The sequence below is a fragment of the Gavia stellata genome, chromosome 30, assembly GCF_030936135.1.
Source record: "Gavia stellata isolate bGavSte3 chromosome 30, bGavSte3.hap2, whole genome shotgun sequence".
NCBI classification, from domain to species: domain Eukaryota; kingdom Metazoa; phylum Chordata; class Aves; order Gaviiformes; family Gaviidae; genus Gavia; species Gavia stellata.
Window position 1 is genome coordinate 6382933 of NC_082623.1, and position 20390 is coordinate 6403322.

The 20390-nt window shown below is 50.9% G+C and overlaps 2 protein-coding genes across 2 annotated transcripts; both read left to right on the forward strand.

The window, feature by feature from the left end:
• The first annotated feature begins 1001 nt into the window (after nucleotides 1–1001).
• Nucleotides 1002–4182, forward strand: LOC104257947 (11-beta-hydroxysteroid dehydrogenase 1). The gene is made up of 6 exons (XM_009812873.2): nucleotides 1002–1089; nucleotides 1670–1800; nucleotides 2390–2501; nucleotides 2634–2819; nucleotides 3372–3515; nucleotides 3962–4182. Exons 1-6 carry the CDS (start codon nucleotides 1002–1004, stop codon nucleotides 4180–4182), a joined length of 882 nt encoding a protein of 293 aa, XP_009811175.2.
• Nucleotides 4183–7567: 3385 nt separating this feature from the next.
• Nucleotides 7568–20181, forward strand: TRAF3IP3 (TRAF3 interacting protein 3). The gene is made up of 15 exons (XM_059831243.1): nucleotides 7568–7906; nucleotides 9204–9318; nucleotides 9863–9920; nucleotides 10128–10152; nucleotides 10582–10611; nucleotides 10899–10994; nucleotides 14967–15038; nucleotides 15301–15441; nucleotides 16180–16317; nucleotides 16559–16694; nucleotides 17404–17466; nucleotides 17546–17605; nucleotides 18148–18299; nucleotides 19516–19788; nucleotides 19965–20181. Exons 1-15 carry the CDS (start codon nucleotides 7610–7612, stop codon nucleotides 20046–20048), a joined length of 1740 nt encoding a protein of 579 aa, XP_059687226.1. The 5' UTR covers nucleotides 7568–7609; the 3' UTR covers nucleotides 20049–20181.
• Nucleotides 20182–20390: the final 209 nt, after the last annotated feature.

Genomic DNA, 20390 nt, shown 5'->3' on the forward strand with positions numbered 1-20390 from the left:
CATTTACATCCGACACGGTTCCAGCCCTTGGGAGCACCAACTGTCACCCACCCTGAGACAAAGCAATGCAAAACCTCCCCAAACCCTTCCCCCTGAACCACTCCCCAGGATCAGTTTGCTCCTCACTTTCTAATGGATATCGGGAACTGGCATTTTTGTTCGCCTTATCCCGAGATCGCCTACACAAACCAGCGCACGCAGAGCAGGTTTTGCCCTCTAAACTTTCAGGAAAGTATTTGCAGACCCGTTCACCATATGCCCAGGCAGACGCTGAGCAGTGCGACAGGCAATGCTTGTCAAAGCTGAAGATCTTCAGCGTTCACACCGCTCGGCTCTTTTACTACCTTCTGCAATCAGCGGGTTCCTCAAGACAAGTGCAAGTTTTTAGGTATCAGGGCCACCCAAACACCAATGGTGACATCACACAGCATAAGCCAGAAGCACCGACCAAGGATCTAAACCCACAAACTTCGCCAGCCCCACTCTCTCTAGATATTCCTATGAACCTTGTACCACAGCGATACTGCTGATTAGTAAATCCTTGCGGCAGACAGCAAGGAAGGGAAGTGTTGCCTCAGTTTCAGACATGGAATGGAAGAGAGAGAAGGATGCCCATCCCATGGCAGTCTGCACTGAGGGGACACGGGTGTCCCAGCCCCAAAGGCAGCCACCAAACAGCACACCCACCACGCTACGGAGCTAGAAGCTTTTCAGGGCCTTCCCTTCAATGCTCTCAAAAACACGCCCAAAACTCCTGGCAGGACAAGGGTGCAAAGGGACAGCCTGAAGTCCAAAGTGACGCTCTCCATTAGGTTAATGTTTGCTAAATTACAGGAAGCACAAAGAAAAGGTCCAACAGATACCAGCAAACTTGTGCAAGACAAAATTCAGTTCAAAACTGCTAGTGCTACCAGCCCCGTTTGCAACCTACTGACGTGTCCACCTCCCCGCGGTCAGAGCCGCGGAGTTTGTCTTGCTCCTGTCTGTACTTTTGCAGAGAGATGGGTCTGCTCCTGAAGATTTTCACCCCCTTGCTGGGACTGGCGCTGGCCTTTTATTTTTATTCAGCACCCGAGAATTTCAGTGAAGGTAAGCCATTGGAAAAACACGCTTTAAAACCACGATCAGGGAGGCTGCTGCCAGAGCAGCAGCATGTGCCCGCGCAGAAGAGCACGGGACATTTGAAGTGCTTTTCAAAGCGCAGCTGGAAGAGCTGAGGGCTCGGAGGGGAGCGCAGGCAGCCCCCGGTACAAGGGGTCAGAGCACCCTGCGCCGCACAGGAAAGCTCATGGGATCATGCTGGGGTCTGCCAGGACACACAGTAAGTGTCTGAGTGCAGCAAATGATTTATTTGGGAAACATGCAGTTATCCACTTAAAGCATTTAATCATTTTATTAGTCAACTCTTGCCATTTCCAAAAGCTGCTCCCAGACCAGGCTGGACGCAGAGCTCAAGCCTCCCACGCGCTCCCCACCAAACTGGGATTAATGACCAGACTCCAGTCGGGGTCTGCACGAGCGGTGCATGCTGCAGCGGGGCAGTGCTGCTGCCTGCAGCTCCCTGCACCCAAAGGCGAGGGGCGGCAGGGACAGAGAGGAGCCGCAGCTCCCACGTGCCGGGGGATAGCACGGGTTGCGCCGGCTCTGAGCCCTGCACCCTCCTCCCCAGAGATGCTCCGGGGGAAACGGGTGATCGTGACAGGAGCCAGCAGCGGCATCGGGGAGCAGATGGCGTATCACCTGGCACGCATGGAGGCTCACCTACTGCTCACGGCGCGGAAGGAGGCCAAGCTGCAGAAAGTAAATGGCAAGCAGAGCGTGCCGGGCAGGCGAAACACATTTGCAACCCAGAACCCCACAGGCGGTCAGAATGCAGATATTCACCCCGGCCCAGGCACACAAGGACACCAGATAGCCCACAGATCCACCCCAGTGCTTCCCCAGCACGAGCCTGTTCAAACACCCCCCACAACAAATGGCATGTTCAATGCTGGCAGCACAGCGTTTCTTTCTCTGCAGTCTTCAGCTGTGAATTTTGACCTCCACCACCAAGGACAAGACTGGTCTGCCCAAGCCCTGGTCTGATCAGCCCTTGCCCTTTCTCAAAGTCTGAACTGTTTTTGCATCCCATGTACAACAGAAGCAAAATTAAGCAGTCATATCCCTATCTATAAATACTATATATTTGGCTCAGATATGCCATTGTTTAACTCTGCAGCCAGAAACATTTCTCTGAGCATTGTGTCTCCTCCCATGAAGGGAGAAGGGTTTCCAGCGGGACAGGGAGATGTGCTGCCCATCCGCCCAAGACAGTGACAGCTTTCGTGGGATGGGGGGGATCCGTGGAGGGGGGCGACCATCACCAACACCGCTCTCGCTGTTGCTGCAGGTTGTGGAGCGGTGCCTCGAGCTGGGTGCTGCGTCTGCCCGCTACGTGAGCGGCTCTATGGAGGACACCACGTTCCCTGAGGTGGTGGTGAAAGAGGCTGAGAACACCTGGGGTAAGTGGTGAGGACTGCTCCTCCTCACTCCCCAACACACCCTGTGCTACATTTTTGGGGCCATCCCAGCCACCAAGAAGCTGCCTTGTTTTGAGATACTGGTTGCTAACGGCAAATACGCTCTGCTTCCAGGAGGCCTCGATATGCTCATCCTAAATCACATCGGTTACACCTACTTCAACTATTTCAATGGGGACGTTGGGCACGTACGAAAGCTCCTGGAGATCAACTTCCTCAGCTACGTGGCGATGACCGTGTCTGCCCTGCCCATGCTGAAGGAGAGCGAGGGCAGCATCGTCGTCGTTTCATCCATGGCAGGTGAGCACACAAGGGACCAGGCTCTCCCTGCCCACATCCCTTCCTCTGCCTGCAAGGGATCCCTTCTGCACCTCTTCTTCAAAAGGCAGAATAAGGATCATAAGGCAGAGAGCCACCCCGCCGGGAGTCGGGGTCAGTGTATGGTTTATATCCTGGATGCACAATTCAAGTCCTCTGGGGGATTTATATTTTGTGCCCTGTCCTAATAGTCTCTTTGCACCCACTAATCACCTTCGTGCATTGCAGTCAATGATATGCCACTGCAGGTTACTTTATGTGCACGGCCACATATTACACATGCATTTGGTATGCATGGCTATATGCGTAGGAATACAAGAACAGTATCACCCACAACTGAAGGTACTTCATGCCATTGTACACCGTATGTTACACCTTAAACATTCCTCTATTTGTTTACCTCTCTCAAGCATCCATGACATTATTCAGTCACACTAAACCACAATGTTGTAGCTACTTGAAGGGTAAGATGGCGAGCCATGCAGCCTGGTGTCTGCCCAGTACACAAACCCGGACATTGTCTCTCTGCTCCAGGTAAAGCTGGCACCCCGTTTACAGCTCCCTATTCTGCAACTAAGTTTGCCTTAGATGGATTTTTCAGCTCCTTGCGACATGAATTCATCATAGACAAGGTCAATGTCTCCATCACACTCTGCATCCTGGGCTACATCGACACAGGTAAGCTCAGCATCACTGGGGCCCCACGACTCAGTGCGTTTCCAGACAGAGCCAAGCCGAGCCCGCCACCCGCCCTCCAGCTGCTCAGCACGCTGCTTCGCCCCTGTTGCTGGACCCTCAGCCTGCAGTGGCTGTGCAGTTGTGGAAACAGGACCCCAGCTCTTAAGAAGTGTGGCCCAAGACCTTTGGCTCTGATATCCTTGCAGTAAACCCAGGGGAGGTAGGGATTCCGTCCCACGGTTGCTCAAGAGGTGGAAAGGAATGGGAAGGACATCACTATAACTGTTATTTATTTTAGCTGTTCTAAGCCTTGTTAAGTAGATGTGACCCCCAGAGTTTGTCGGTTTGTTAGAGGAGGCTACAGACACCCCAGCTGAGCCAGTGGTGCCTATGGTGGCCTCTCATCTGACATTGCTCCTTCCCTCCCTGTCCTCCCGTCCCTCCAGAGAATGCCGTGCGAGCGGTCTCACACGCCATCCGGGACACGCCGGCACCGAAGGAGGAGTGCGCGCTGGAGATCATCAAGAGCGGGGCGCTGCGCCGGCGGGAGCTGCATTACCCGTCCTGGGCAGTGGGCAGCCTGCTCCTCCTCCGGGGCATAGCCCCTGATTTCCTCGATTCCCTCATCAGGAGCAACTATAAGGTGGAAAACATCAGAAGAACATAGCACCCAGGGTGGTGAGCGCACCGGGACGCTTTGCGCCAGGCATGAGGCATTTGGGTGCCCTTTTCCATGCCACCAGGTCGGCCCCATGCTGACGCACCCTGGCAACCCGAGATGGGATGCACCAGAAGCCTAGAACACACAGCATGAAAATGTCCTTTTTAGTAACAAATTCTTGCAACCGGCTTTTTCCGACCAGAGGCACTTCAGAGAAGCTCCTGGCAGCAGGATCCCCCTGCCATGCCCTGCTTACTCGCAGGTTTCCTGCGCCGGGGGCTCCAGGCCAGTGCCCTGTTGCAGCTCAAACTCCAGAAACGGTTCCCCGACCAAAAGCCAAAGGCAACAGCGCTGAGCGCGGCGGGAAGCGAGCCGAGCCACGGCCCAGAACAAGGATTTGGGCCAGCCAGCACAAGCCACCCAAAGCCACACGAGACGGTCTTCGAACCAGGAAATTTTTTTGTCACGTATCCCTTTCTAGGCTGGTCTTTGTAAAAATAAACCCTATGTTATTTTACGAGATCTCTGCCTTTACTTGTGTTCCTTTTCCACATGCACAGGCACAGAGCCCTTACCGGTGCCTGGCCGGTTAAACCGACCTCCCTGCATGATTTGCATTAACACAGCTTTCACTTCTCTAAAGACCTTAATGAATTTCTGCCATTCGTGACCTCTCCTCAGTTGCTGATACACACTTTTTTCCTTTCCAATCTGCAAGAAGCCTTAAAATAATAGCATTACTGTACTTCCCTAAGTCTGGATTTCTCTACCCCAAAGCAGCTCAGGGAGACTCAGTCACCGGCAGCTCCGTGAACCAGCACTCAACCTCCGCGTGTCAGAGGCTGATAAGAGGGAGATGGCCCAAAAGATAATTGCTGGCTCTGCTTGGAGAGAAGCTGGAGACTTTGGGGTCCCAAGATAACCCAAACCCCGCACCCCACAGCTGGACTGCGAGCAGAGACAGGAACCGGGGCTCAGCTGCGGCTGCAACGTTTCCTGTTTTACAGAGCGAGAAAAAGAGTGAGAGCAGCAAAATGAGGTGGTTGGCACAAAGATGGCAGTTGGACCGCGTTTGCACCCAATAACGCCCCGCTCACCCCGCTCCTCCGTGGTGGTCGAGGGGTAGGACGGGACCCCTCGGGCCAGGTAAGTGCCCGCAGCGCCGGGGCCGGCGAGGGATGGAGGGGAGCGGAGGCTGCCGCGCTAAAGGCAGCAGCGCGCACCTTTTTTCGCCCCGTTCTCAGCCTACAGGATTGACACCGGGAGGCTGTAACATGAACCGGCAAGAAGCACTTTTTTTTTGTTTCCCTTGAAGCGAGAAGTGTAACAGCTTGGAAAGCAAAGATAAAGGACGTCTGTTAATTAGACAGAATAATTTGGGGTAACAGAAGGAGGAAATAGAGTATTAGCTTGTCAAGAAGGCCTCAACAGTTTGCTCAGCATGGGGCGAGTAATGGACTGTGTATTTCTAAGCTCTACCTTGCTTTAAAGTGCATTTTTTTATTAACTGGGGATATTAAGAGCTGTTGTTGGGATGCCTGGTGACAGGCTGGGCAGCCCAGAGGCAGTGCAGGCGGGAGAGGGGCTGAGCTATTCCTGGCGGGAAGAGCTGGATGAGCAGGGACCGAGCAGGACGTCCAAGGCCTAGATTCAACGTGCAATCGGCTCATTTCTAAAATTAAGAAAAATTAGTTGAAAAACGCTTTTAAAGTGTCCTGAAGAGTTCAGAGCAGGTTTGGCTGTAGATACACGCTTTGTCCCAAGCTATGGAGTTCGTACCCAGCTTCAAGGCAGCGGTTGCAGGGCGCTGGCATACGCCCAACCTGCCTTTCTGCATGTGAAGCTGTTGGCCAGACCTCACCATGCCTGCTGGGCCAAGGGAAGCGGGTGTGCGAGCACCGAGAGGAAAGGCCCTGGGTGAGCACAGCGCGATTGCTACGGTACGGACACAACAGCTGCATGGGAATAACCTGCTCAGCCTTTGATACCCCCAGACTCCGCCAGCTGGAAGTGTATCCCAGGAAGAAACACCTAAATAGTGAAACTGTTGGGATCATTCAGTAAATTTAAGCCAAAATTAGAAGACGCTTCAGAAGCTATTCTAAGAAAAGAATATTCAAATAAAAATGAATAAAAGCACTAAGCAAGCATGGTACTCTCGGGGTCTCGGAAGCCCACGTCCCACGCAGGCTCAGCGGTGGGAGCAGTGTCCTGGCTGCAGGTTTGCAGGCACCTTCCCTGCCCAGAGCAAGAGCTGACCACCCCAAAAGAGCTGCTCTCCTTCCAAAGGAAGCCCCTACAATGAAAAGTGGCGCTAGCAATGAGCTTTGGCTATGCCACAGCTAGCAAAAGGACAATAAAAAAAGAATTACAGAGCAGATATTAATGCAGACTAAAAAGCATGGAAGTATTCTATATGTAAATGGAGTTCATGCGTTCCCTTTTTTTTCCCCCCATTAGACTCAACAACTTCCTAATTGCTTGAGACAGAATGAGACCAATGAAGTTTTGGGGGTTTTGTTTGACACTGAAGAACTTTTAACTTGAATTTTCAGAGACTAAAACTACCTTTTTCCCCCCTCCTTCCTACATTAACACGATTTACTAAGCATGAGAAATGCCCCACACCAGACACAGCGGCTCCCAGACTGAGCCCCCCCGGGGCTGGACACCCTCCGAGCAATGCTCATGGGATGTGCATGGGTATGATGAGCCTCTTCACCGCTGACGGGGCGAGGGGGGCACAGCTTTTGCTCAAGGGGAAGAAGGCAGAGGAGCAGTTGTGGGTAGTTATTGCTCAGCTTTCTCTTTAACTGATGCAGAGGCAAAGGCCCAAATACACTCGATACGACCAAAGTCCAGTAAAAAACAATGCACTGGTAGCTTGCAACTGTGTAAAGAAGTCAGCAGGAGGGAGGAGGTTTCACTTCTACACCCCATGTGTGCACGTAGACAGTGCAATAATGAAACAGAGGAGCCCCTCCTCCGGCCAGGCCACTGCCTCGTTTGGGCCACAAAATCCCCAAACAGAGGTAGAGACAGAATTTGTGCCTGAAGCAAACCGGTACCATTGAAAGGATAACAATCCATCACTACTTGTATTTGCAATGAAGGAACCAAGTTGCAGCTTGGCAACATACAGACCCAGGGCTGCAGCCAGGAAGGTTTTGGGAGGACGAGTGAAGGAGGAGCAAGAACAACGCAGTGTGTTTTACATAGCCAACACATACAAGTTCATGGACAACAGATTTCTCCAGGAACACCGCTTGCATCTGTTGGATGAGGACTCCAGAATCATCCTCCAATACCTCCCATGCATTTAATCTCAGAAAGAATTAGTTTCACCCAAATCATGTCTTTTCCTTTGGTTTCATCAGGACAGCGGACCCCAGAGCGGACCACGTGGTCACGGACTGGCAGAGCTGTGCCCAGCATGATCAGCCAGCCCGAGAAGGCACGGCCACGGCACAGGCGTGAGAGTTACGACGAGAAGTGTGAGCGGCGCCATGAGACGCGGGAGAACCTGCGGCACCGAAACAACCTGACGACCTGCCGCCGCCCCAGGAGGGGAACCGAGGAGCCGTCGCAGAGCCCCCGGCAAAGGGAGTTCCTAAGGAGGAGAAACCTGGCGAGCGATGCTGGAAGGATGCCGCCGGGACAGGAGCCCGAACCATGTGTCCCCCTGGACCCCTCCTCATGGGTGGAGCCGAGACCACCCGTCCTGCTCCAGGTAACGCCAGCCCCCGGAGCACAGCTCAGTGCTCTGCCCGCTCCAGCTAGTGCCCACTAAAGCATTGGCAGCCTGTCCACCGATCGCAACAGCGTCGGGATCCAAATCAAAGTACAACCAAAAAGTGAGAACGCACCAACAAAATCATGCGTTTCCTGACGAACTACAGAGTCAGGCACGGATAAATGCCGCCACCTCCCTCCCGGCATGCTCCTCTCCCATTTTCCAAATGCTGAACTTTGCTAACCTTGAACCAGACAGACATCTTCTGTCATTCCTCCAAGTACAACCCCACATCCTAGCTGTCAGATTACAGTTTTGCACTTATACAAATTATTTTTACCCTTGAAAACTGAGCTCTAAACACCTGGCCTCCCTCCATTACCTTCGCTCTTAACAGGAAGGGTGCAGGAATTAGGAGACTTCCCAGTACTCATTACCTGCTGTGCTGTGCTGCACTGCTAACAGTAACCCAGAGGAGTCACTGCCTTGAATAACATCTATAGGAAGATGCAACACAAAACACCCCAATCTGAGAGCCAAACATATTTCCTTCTAAACTTATATCCCATGCAAAATGAACAATTCCCCTGGTACATTGTGAGCTCATCCCAGGGGCTTCAGAAACCTGTGTGAGTAGAGACAATCGAACGCGAGGTGACTTACAAACACAGGCACGCCTTCAAGCTCCCTTTGCAGCCCAGAGTGTGCAGAGCAATTACCCACCTCCTGCTGCCGTTTGGTTCACTGGCTTTAATCACCTGCTAGACAGCAGGAATCTGGAACAAGCATTTTCACATACACGGCCCATGCACACTGCTTTCCCCTGCCTGCTTTTGCAGAGGTAAAAAGGGGTGGGAGGCTGCGGGGGGCAGAAGGGCGATCGGTGAGCACCCCGCTCCCCCAGCCCCGGGGGGAAGCCAGTGCAGAGCAGGCACCTCTGCTCCAAGGCAGCCAAATGGTAGCAGAGACCTGAGCCAGGACCCAGTTCCCTGCCACCAAAAGTCCTCATCTTTAAAAAAAAAAAAAAAAATCTCAAGACACTTTGGGGTTCCTTGTCCTGTTCTGGTGTCCCACCAGAAGCCAGCAGGTTTTCCCCCACTTCCCCACCGAGCTCTGGAGCTGCTGCAGCCAAAGCAGCAGATTCTTGTGGATTTGCCATAGTTTCTTGGCATCTCCCTGATGCTCTTCACCCAGTCACTGCAGGGACAAAGCCTGACCTGTCCACAGCCCCTTCTCCTCCATTCTTCACAGCCCTTTTGGAGAGATGCTGATTTGAGCTGCCCTCTCATTCCAGCACCCATGGAGCTGTCCCACGTTCCCGTCCACACACTCCCCGCTGAGCCTCAGTGTCTCCCTCGGCATCTCGGAAGGAACCATCCCCAGGCAAGGTGCCTCCAAGAACACCCAAGGTAGGTGAGGGATGCTCGGGTTTCCCAGCACAACAGCAGCCACGGCATTTCCCTCCCACCTCTAAGTCTCTGTCAAGCGGTTTGGGATGCGAGCTGGTAGCTCCCCTCTAACCCAAGCTCCCTCGCCAGCAGCCCCACCGCTGCACTAAGTTTTACCATCCCAGTCAGAGTTTTCCCTGCAGACCGCAGGTGTTCAGAGTATTTTTCCTGTGGAGGGATAAACCAGCCCAGGCTGCGGCTTAACAACCAGTGCTGCCGAGCAGATGCTCTGCCCTGCGGCTTCCCTGTAAGCGCCCCAGATTATCTGGGGGCTGACTCCAGCCTGCAGGATTAGTTAACTTCCAATTCTCTTTTCATCTGAGCAGGACTCTTCTTTGCCCCTTGCCCTTACTGAGTTGTGTTACTGGACACTGTTTAAACAGCCACTCTCCATCCTAGAAGCAATGCCACCTCTGGGACAGCTGAGACAGACACTCAGGCAGAAGGACTCCACAGCCCCTGGGATGGGGGGGATCAGTCACATCCTTTTGCTTTGCTTTCACAGGAACCCAGACCCTTCCAAATCCAAGTGCAGGAGTGAAAGACTCGAGCCAGCAGACAGAGTAAGCCGGTCCTCCCCTCCCTCCCCGGGCTGGGAATTCGGATGCCCGCAGGACAGCGGCCTCCGTCGCCCGAGCCCCGACACGTTTCATCTCAGCACGAGCTTTTTCTGTACAAATACCCACACGCTGCTGGTGTCCAGAGCCAGGGACTGCTGCAGAGCCCCGCATCGCCCTCACCTCAGTAACACCCTTTCTTTTTTATTTTAGTTGTGGAATAGCAGTCTTAAATAAGGTAAGCAAAACACAGATAATAACTAGCTTCGAACTCCTGCAAAATAAATTAGTTTTTAGAATTTCTGACCGGGACATTGACTGGGGCTAAATTTCTATAGTTTCAAAAATGGTGACTCTGCTACTCTAGGAGAGAAAGGCACTTCTGTCCCACAGACAGCTACTGCTCTCATTCAGTAACCGCCTTGGTTTGCTACACTACATGGCAAAGGTGCCATAACTCCAATGCTGTAAGTTGCTGCAGAAAATGTTTTTGCTTCCCTGGGAAAAGCAAACAAACAAAGCCCAGCAGGCTCTCCTCCTCCACCCGGACTCAGGTTGTTAACTCCAGGTTTATTCCAAAATATTTGGATTTTGTAGCCAGTTCATAAAATGTTTAACAAACAATAGGATTGTTTCAGTTTATAAACATTTGCCCTTTCCCTTTCAGGAAATGGTGCAGCTGTCCAACTACCTGAAGGTAGGTACCAAACACTACGTACCCACCGGGAAAGCCGGTCTTCAGTCAGTACAGTGACACTTAATAATTATAATTATTATTTAATAAAGAGGTGTCACATAGCCAACTTTAACATGGCCAGGAAAGCCTACAGACAAGCCACTGATCCCAAAGACCTGTCTGAAACCCCCCAAGCAGAGGAAGCCCTGACCCTGAGCTGGAGGGGGGAGCTGGGCTGTCCCTGCCTGCTCTGGGGGTCCCCACCACGTTCGGGGGTCCCCACTGACCCACTCTCCCCTTCCCCGCAGGAGGCCCTGCACCGCGAGCTGCTGCTCAAGCAGAAGATGGTGATTTTGCAGGAGCTTTTCTCCACGCTGCTGCAAGCGTCAGAAAAATCCTGGCAGGTACCAGAGAGCTGCACGAGGCGATTCCCGCTGGGGCCGGGGGGAGGTTTTGTCCGGGTGGGACCAGGCGTGTGTGCAGAAGCAAGAGCACCCCACGGGTCTCCCTTTCTTCCTAGGAGCCAAGCTCCAGCTCTGCCTGGCTTCGGTGCTTTACAGGCTGGGAGATGTTACAGGTTTAAAATGCAGCGCTGTCACCTAGCAGGCGAGACGCTGTGCAGAATCAGTCACCAGCAAGCAGCCGCTTGTCCTGCCTCTTTCCTTGCTGTCACTTTGCTTTTTAGGGAGGGTTGAACACAAACTCACTTTTCTTGAAGTTTTTCCTTTTGTCCCCCAAAAGACTATTACAAAATGTACTTTGCTTTCAGATCAACAGGAAGTGTAAAACCCTTTTACTTCTGTAAGGTTTTGGGTTGTTTTTTTTTTATACTTGCCCTTCCCACTTTTCCCCACACACACACTTACACACTTCCGTTTGCTTTTTAAGAAAATGGAATGAGCCCAGACAACTATCTTCCAGATTTTCTTTCCTAGTCAAAACAAGTTTCAAATGTTTTGAACCCTTTTTTTTCCAACATAAAAATTTTAGATGCACCAAACTGGTGCATCCCCGTGCTGGCAACCACCGCGCTGGATGGGGGAGAGACAAACTGTTTATTAATCCGGGAACACAAGGGCTAACAAACCCCACCCGGCGCACGCAGCCTTCCTGCCGAGCTCCCGGCCACCCGCTCTGTTCCTCGCTAGGTCCCGCGGGGACATCCTCTGTCCCGGTTCATTTTGGGGACGTGTTCTGGGCCCCAAACACAGGTCAGAGGACCCAATACCACAAGGCTCTTGCACACTTAGCCTTAGGTGCTCTGCTGAATCGTGGCCCTGCATCAAACTATTTCCCCACAGCTCAGACAAAATCCTCCGGGCAGTACTGAACCAGGGCCCCTTTTTTTTTTGCTATCAGGAGGTAAAAGTAAGGTAAAAGTAAGATGATGCATTTTATGTAACATATGAAGCATTTTATATAGGATTATTAAATCAAATATTAATTTACAGTTCATTGTGCCATTAAAAAAAGCAGTTTGAAAGTTCTGTTGGGGCAGAAAAGCAAGTGATTGGGTGAGATGGAGTAAAAAACTTGTGTTAGATGTACTGCGGTTAGAAACTTCCGCCTTCGCTTGCTTCTTCAAATATAATATGAGCAGGAAAAAACACCCTGACACACTCTGCAGGAAGTAGCCATGAACCCTCAGGTTAGAACCAGGTGGGTGCACTTTGCTTCTTGCTAGCTGTGCTCCAGAAGAGCCTTTGCTGCTGCCTCTCACATTCAGCCTTTCATCGGGCTAAAAATTAACTCGCCGCTGGCACTGGAGCCAACGGGGCAGATGCTGCCTGCTTGGAGGGGATGCCCCGGGAGCCGCGCGGAGGGAGGCAGGCGGGGGGCAAGGGGCTTCTGCGGGAGCTGCTGGCAAAGGGAGGACAGACAGGCCCTACACAATAATGCTGTGCCACGGAAACCGATGGTCGGTTGCCCATTTCCAGGCCCAGGTGAGATGCCAAATGCTTGTTGCAGAGGCTTTTTAATCCTTTCCAGTATTTGGGGCTTCAAAGTGAAGTGATTGCATACACTTGAATGATCTGGCAGTGACTCGTGAAATGGCCACAGAGTCATTTTTGAGATGCTGCTCGTGTTCATAGGTGCTTCTGGTTTGATGGAGCAAGCAAATGCTCTGCAGGAGGATGGGGTGTAGTTACACAGAAGGGATAAAGCCTTTGGTCCCTTCCTCCCACAATTTTACTTCTAGCTTAGAGAGACCTTCCTACCACCAGTCTGGACCTTAAATCCCCCATCTGCTGTAAAACTTGCTTAGTTGATTCAAAAATGCTGCCAGATGAGGGAAGCTAAGTGCATCTCAGTTATGATTATTAAGAGTAATTTGTTTTAAGCTGTTCTCTTCTTAAAGAAGAAAATTGCTACTTTAATATATTTTCTTCCCTTCCCGACCTCTGAAGTTGAGCCTGACTTCTGGAAGTACCTTGCAGCTCTGCAGAGTTTGAGCTCTTTGCCATATCCAGTGCATTACTACTACTATAGGGACCCTTTTTTCTAGCGCAAGCATCGTGTTTGGGCAAAGTGGAAGCCTTCCAGAAACAGCATTTATTATTATTGCTTTAAACCAGCTATTTAAAATGACAAAGGGAAGGCTTATCAGAGAATTCACCGACCACAGGACAACCAAAACACTACAGCTGTCAGCCACAAACAGGTTAACACACTTATACAGCACTTAAGTGACAGCCATAGAGAAATGCAGAAGAGAGTCTGAAAAAGCTCTTGGAGCTGCCTGTTCAGGTAACCTCAGACTCTCTGAAGACGAGGGCTACAGAGGATTCAAATCCAGTATTTGCAAGAGTGGGTGTATTTTGAACACGTTAGCCCTAATCCTTTCCTCTGCCTGGCTTTCAGTAGGTGCCTCTGGGCTCTCTAGCCAGGCGCACTGCAAGGATCCCCGGGGTGGTGGTCAAAGTGTCACCAGAGACACCGCAGAAGAGAGGAGAAGCCACCACCATCTGATCATGGTGGCTGTAGTTTTGGGGTTTTGTAGTTTTGGTTTGGGGGGGTAGTGGTGTTTGTTTTGGAGGGTGATTTTAGGGTTTTTTTGCTTTTTTTTTATTAAAGCAGCCCCTTTCATGTAGACAATCTTCAACACAAGGGCTTGACCAAGATTTGCTCTCATCACTTTTCCGGTCAGCATAATTTCTTACGCCCTCCCACCTACGTGCGCATACTCACCCGTCACTGCCATGCTGTTCCGGTAACAGCCCTAACAGACAGCATATTCTATTTAGGCAAATCTTTACACTGTATGTTCTTTTGCCACTTTATAAGCTGCATCTCCATGAAAGGAGTTTGCCAGCACATTTCTGCTCAAGCGCAGAAGGGCCCGCTGCTCTGTTGCCTTGTACTCTGCGCAGCCATTTACATCTGTGCACAACGGCCATAACACCACCACCCTCCAATGTGAACCTTTGCAGACAGCAAAGTAAAATAAACCACAGAGGAAAACTAGGCATAATATTTCACATATAAAAATGCTTTTCAAAATTTCACCTACTTTCTAAGAGGTTAGAGCCTTTAGTATTCTGTACCAACAATTGAATTGGGAAGATTTATTCTTTGGGACTGTAAACTTACTTTTGTGCAAATTTAAACAGTGCTAAGACACCAGAGAATCTGGTTTTGCTTGGGTCTAACAGCTATTCCTGTAACATCAAGGAGTTGCTTTTTCAGAGGCTTGACTTCAAACAGCAGTAAGCAGAGAGGATACAGGCATTCTCAGTATCAGTAGTGGAAAAACAGCCTACGTGAACTCTTTGCTAGAAATCTTATCTGAATTTGCATACAGTCTGGTTTCACAAAACCTAAGAAGCCTGACTAACACTGAGAGGAGATTATAATAAGGAAAATGAATCACCACTGTTGCCCTCTATCCCCCTGCCCAACTGCTAGATGTTGCAACGCAGTCCCAACCTATTTCCTAAGGGAACCAGCAAGACGACCTTAGCACCAGCCGCAGCTTTAGGTGAGGAGCATTGCAGGGAGGAACCATCAGCCGGGAAGAGGGCTGTGCACAGGGACAGGCAGCAGCCACGCTTCTGCCAGACCCGTCCAGACTAACCTGACATCTCCTCGCTCTAAACTTCTCATCTCACTGCAAGTACCCGCACCCTACAACCTGTGGAACTGCCACAGAATTTTTCAATGTGTAAAAGACTTACTTCACCCATATCCCATTTATTTTGGGACTATGAAGGGCTTATTTGAACTCCGAGCATTGAAAAAGACTTTGACCAAATTCAGCCACAATATTATAGATGAAAAAAAGGGAGAAAGTGAGTCAAAACATAAGCCAACAAAACATTGGGGACATACTGTCTAGTTCATAATTCCACACATCAGTTCAATTGTTTTTTCCCCAGGGTCAGCTGAACGAAGATAAACTGAAGTGTAAACTAAGGGCACTTGAAAATCAGCTGCAGGCCTGCACCCAGGTAACGTCCGACTGCTGAGAAACATGGGTGAAGAAAGGCATGGAAACAAAATACCGAACCATGTAATTAGGTTGGGTCTCAGTTTCTACAGCAATCTAATTAGATATGGATCTGAAAATTATTTTCCCTCTTTGCTGAAGCAGTGCTTCACAGCAAATTAGCAGTAGCATTTACACACTCTAGATTTGCTAATATTCAGGTTTAGCAAGATTAGGAATATGCCAGATAAGACCCTTCAGGCACTTCGATTCTTCCTTTAAAGAGTTACTCAAAGGAGTGTGTGAAGAAGATCCTGATAGAGATGGAGGACCAGAAGCAGACCTACGAGCAGAAGGCAAAAGAGGCTCTTCAGAAGATGCTGGAAGATAAACTCCAAACAGAGCAGCAGCTGCAGAACTCTCAGGTAAGCACCATGTTTTACACCTGGCTTTGCTTTGATCTCATCCAACTGCGACAAAGAGCCCCCACGTTTCAGGGAAAGGCGATGACTAGCTTACCATTAGTAACAAAGATGCAAAAATACCATTTTTTAGCTACTGAGCAAATTCCAAAGCAGCTTAGTGGCAACCTGTGCTCATTTTGTGAGCCAAACATCAGGTTATTAAAAACAGCAGGCAGCTGGGGAAACATACTGCTGTTTGGCAGTTTTAAGTGCAATCCCTTCTCCTCCACCATCCCTTCGTCCCATTCCTGGTTCTGCAAGCACGCAGGGAGCGACAAGCCATACACTGAGACATCCAGGGCATGAGGTCTCCAGAGATGCTTTTTCTGAAGTCACTCTTGGGGAAAAATCCATTTTCCTATAGAAGAGGTAGCAATTTGCTTTGACCCACAGGATAACTGGTATTTTCAGAAAACCAAGTAAATCTTATCCCAAATACTACCAGGCTTCTAATCCATCCCAGCAGCACAGGAACTCGGGTTCCAGAGCAAACCCCCTGCCTGTGTTCACTGTGTCCATGAGATGGCATCAGACCCACGCAGGTTATTATAACCCTGGTGCAGGAGGCGGCAGCGCTGCCCCAGCCCCACGCACAGGCCCACTGGTGTCAGCACCCACGGATGTTGTTCAGGGCTGCCCGGCTTGGTCCTGCTGGGCAGTGGGTCCCAGCCCACCCGTGGGTCCTTGTCTCCCCCCCAGAGAAGCCTGGCAGCGACGAGGGAGGACCTTGCCTTCTGGAAAGAGCACTACGCCACGCTCAAAGCCGAACTGACCAAGACGACCACGGCGCACACTGAGCTTGAGAACAGCTTCCACGTTTTGCAAAGCAAACTGCAGGTACGTTAGTTCACTGCAGGAACAGCATCCATGGGAGCCCACGCTTTCCGATTTGCAAGCAAGGAAGCCCCCAGCTTGAGATCACTCTATAATAAATCACCTCTGATGAAGCACAGTGGTCACACGTGCAACCTAGTTGCGTGGGGGCTGCCTTTCGTTGCCAGAAAGCCGGCCGATGCCGCGTGCTCCCCGAGGCGCGGTGCCGGGGCTGGGCTGATGCCAGGGCTCTTCTCGCCCCCAGCGAGCGGACGCGCAGAACGAGCAGCTCCTCCAGGCCCTGCGCAGCCTGCAGAGCGAGCACGCCGCGCTGCACCGGCGAGCCAACGCCTTGCGGGAGGACAACGACCTGAAGGCTGAGCACATCAGCGCCATCAAAGGTATCGCATGCAGGGGAATGGGGGGGTCTGTCCTCCGGTGACCAGAGGCTATAAGGAAAATACTCTTAAAATCCCAGTCCTTAAAGCCAAGCACACACACGCGCAAAAGGCTCGCTCTCTCTGAACGTGCGGCATGCCTCAGCTTGCCGAGAAAGCTCCTGGCTTCCAAAGGGCTCCTAAAATTGTTTCCAATAGATTAAAGGCCTTCAGAGAAGTCAAGTGACTATTCTAGAAGAAAGGATGGAATGGGAGAGCTGAAAAAAAATAAAAATCAAAGATGAGTCCTCAGCTTTGATGAGGACCTTTGCATCCTTGCCAGACCCATCAAACACTGCAATGCAAGCCCGCTTGGGCAGCGAGGCAGCGCCCGTTACTGTCTGAGGTGCTGCTGTGTGGTGGTGGATATTACCAGCATAAAAACACCGGCTAATCGTGCCTTAAAAGTACCAGTTCAAGTCTCACACAAACAGCTTTAAAATAAACCATAAAATTAATAGAATGCGAGGCACACTAGAAAAAGCTGACAGAACTGAAGGGGCAATTAACTGCCAAAAAAAAAAAAAATCACATCCCTTCAGAGAAGAAAGTTCAGTGTAGCCAACAACATCCAGTCCACTTCCCATGTGTGGAGAAAGGGAACGTTGCCATCCTTACATAAAGATACACAGAGATTTACATCAACCTTGATTTTCTTCTATCATTATTTCAGATAAATTGCAAAAAGAACAAAATCAGAAGGTAACGCTGGAGGCAACAATCAGCCATTTGCACAGTAAGTAACACAAAGACGTGCAAAGTAAGAGTCGTGCGTTAGCGCTGTGGACAATGACAGCGGCTTTTTACGTTCCCAGACCTGATACAGAACCAGACCAACGAACAGAAGACCCAGGAGGCGACAGGGCAAAGGAAAGGTCAGCAAACTTTTTAACTCCCACCTAGCACTCCTCTCACTGGACACAGGAACGTTAGACCTGACTCTAGGAGAAGGCTACATTGGTTTAGAATAAAAGATTATTTTAAGGCTGCACAAAGCGAGTTATTATATTTTGCTAGTTAATGTTAAAATGAAAGTGTATTTATGATCGCAAACACTTTAAAAAATAAATGGTTTTCAATGCAAATTCTACTTCAGTGGTTATGCCATTTTTTTTTCCCCAAACAAAATACATTCCGGTTTACAATTGCAATTACAGCTGTACTTGAAAAAGAGTAGTAAAAAGCATTTTAACTCTCCCTTCCCTCCATTTCTGGTAATTACTTAGAAATATTCCTCTAAAGACAATTGATTTGTAGCTACAGCAGAGGCAGGCCTGCGATAACTAACTCAGCTCCTGTGTCCTCTGCTGTGTGCATAGCACGCAAATATTATCTTTAAACTGTCCTGAGTAAACAAGATCTAAGGCAAACTGGAAGCCTGGACCTGTTTCTCATCAGAAGCCTGACTGTTTTCTAGACCAGGTTTTCACCACGCAGACCCCACCTCTCACTCCTACCAAGGAAAACCCAAACGCTCTGTTAGAGCACCCCGAGGAGGAGGAGGGAGAAGAAAGTCTGAAGGATGAGATGCAGAAAAGGACATCCCAGCTTACAGCAAAGGAGAACGAGGTGAGGAAATCACTGAATCGCAGCGGGGACCGAGTTCCCTGCTGGGTAACAAGCTGCTGGTGCAAGTGCTCCGGCAGCAGCACAACACAACGCGCCAAAGCTCCTGGAAGTAACCTGAGGTTGGTATCTCCTGTAAGGATTCTCTCCGCTGACTTTTTATCCTGATACCAGCCCCACCCAAACCCCCGACGCAGCACCTGCGTGCAAGGGCAGGGCAGCAGCAGCCTGGCACCCGGGGCCGTAGCAGCAGAGCCCTCTCCATACAAACCCATTTCTGCTCTCACAGACAGGAGACTCAACAGTCTCACAGAAAAAAAGCCAAAGCCACACTTAACGAGCTGAAGCCCTGAGCACAAAGGAATGAGAGAAGGGAAAAAGGCTTGCAAATAACAGGAAGTGTCTGCTAACAAAAGCAATGCCCTTGCAACTGGGCTGCAAAAAACTTCAGAGCTTTCTGACCTCTTACACACTCTTTCCCATCTAAAAGATGTTTCAGGACAAAGACCGGTAGCACAAACTGTGCCCTCTAGCAACCAACAGCCCCACAGTTCTTACAGCAGTACTCAGAGAGCAAGGATTTATAAAAAAAGGATTTATAACTTACTGCAGCAGAGCTTAGAGCCACACAGGAGAAAAGCTTATCCTACTGACCCACACCAGCGAGTGCACCTCCAGCACCAGGCATCACCCAGCATCACCTGGGGAAGGGTTTTGTAAAGCACAATCACAGCAAAAGGGAGCAGCTGGGGGGCCGAGCTGCCCCCGCGGTGGCTCTTGCAGCCCCCGGGCACAGGCAGCCCCCTTCCACAGCTGCTGCTGCTAACGCACCGCTCACCGGGGAGGCAGCAGGGTCTCACGCCGCATGGCCGTTCAGGGAGTAAGGCGCTGCATGGGTTTGGGGGTTGCGCAGTGCAACCAAGGCGCTTGTCCCGTGTCCCACATTCAGGGGGTTTAAAGGACTCTGCTATTGCTTCTGCAGTCAGTGAAATGCAGACTGAATTTCAGAATGAGAGGCAAACCCTGCCACGAGTTTGCACTCCGTATCTTCTTCCTGACCTGTATGTGTCTGCGGTCATAAAAATAGCTATTGCTTCTTTCTCCCATGTGATGTGAAAGAGGGCAGCAAAGCCAAGCAGGTCATGGGATGGTAACCAACCGGGCATTGCCTGTATCACCACATTTCCAGTAACACTGAGATCTGTTCTGTCCCCTACAGGTACATATGGACATACAGGTAGCAGAAGTAAAAATTCCCCGTCACTGCAGTGCACGTGCATGGGTGAAGCGCTGCAGCCGCTGCGGGAGCCCTGCCACTCTCGGTGCGTACAAGAGTGAGGGGATCCCTCCTGCTAACGGCCCCTCGCTCTGCTTGCAGTGCACGGAGCTGCGCTCGGAGCTGGAGGCCCTGAGCGAGGAGTACCGCTCCTGCCTGACCAGGCTGCGCCAGTGCCGGGACGAGCTCAACCACTTCCAGAGCAAGCAGGCAAAGGTGGGAGGCGTTCCTCACCCCAACTCCCAGTGCTTTCGGACCGAGGCTGCAGATCGGTCTGGGAAAAATTCCCCAATTTATTTGTGCAGTGCAGAAAGATGAATGACGGGTTTGCTAGGGATGAGAAAAGTTCCTTCTCCCCACCAATTCCGTAGTAACACTTGCTTCTCTTGCAGAGACGGTGCGGTCACTGGATCCCTCTCCTGGTGGCAGTGATAGCAATGGCCATAGCCACCTTCCTCGCAAGTTACAGACCATGAAGGACCTTCTTGATGACCGACTTCACTGCAGGAACCGACTTCTGCTTCACCAACAGCAACGCGCCCTCGCCTCAGTGCACCGTCTGCTGTTTTGTACTTGTGTGTTTGGTTCGTATCCTGAGCTGGTCTCGCTCCAGACAAACTCCCGCAGCTCCAATAAACGCTGGGAGATCGCCCCTTCCCTTGGCTGCTTTGGTTACTCTGCTCCAGTTGAAGGTTGCGCTGCCCAGTCCCTGCGGCACTGAGGGACAAAGCCACTCCAACCACCACTGCTGGGGCTCACGCCGGGCGGGAGGGACGGGGCCGCCCGTGCCCTTGGGACCCAGCCGCCCTGGTTTGCAT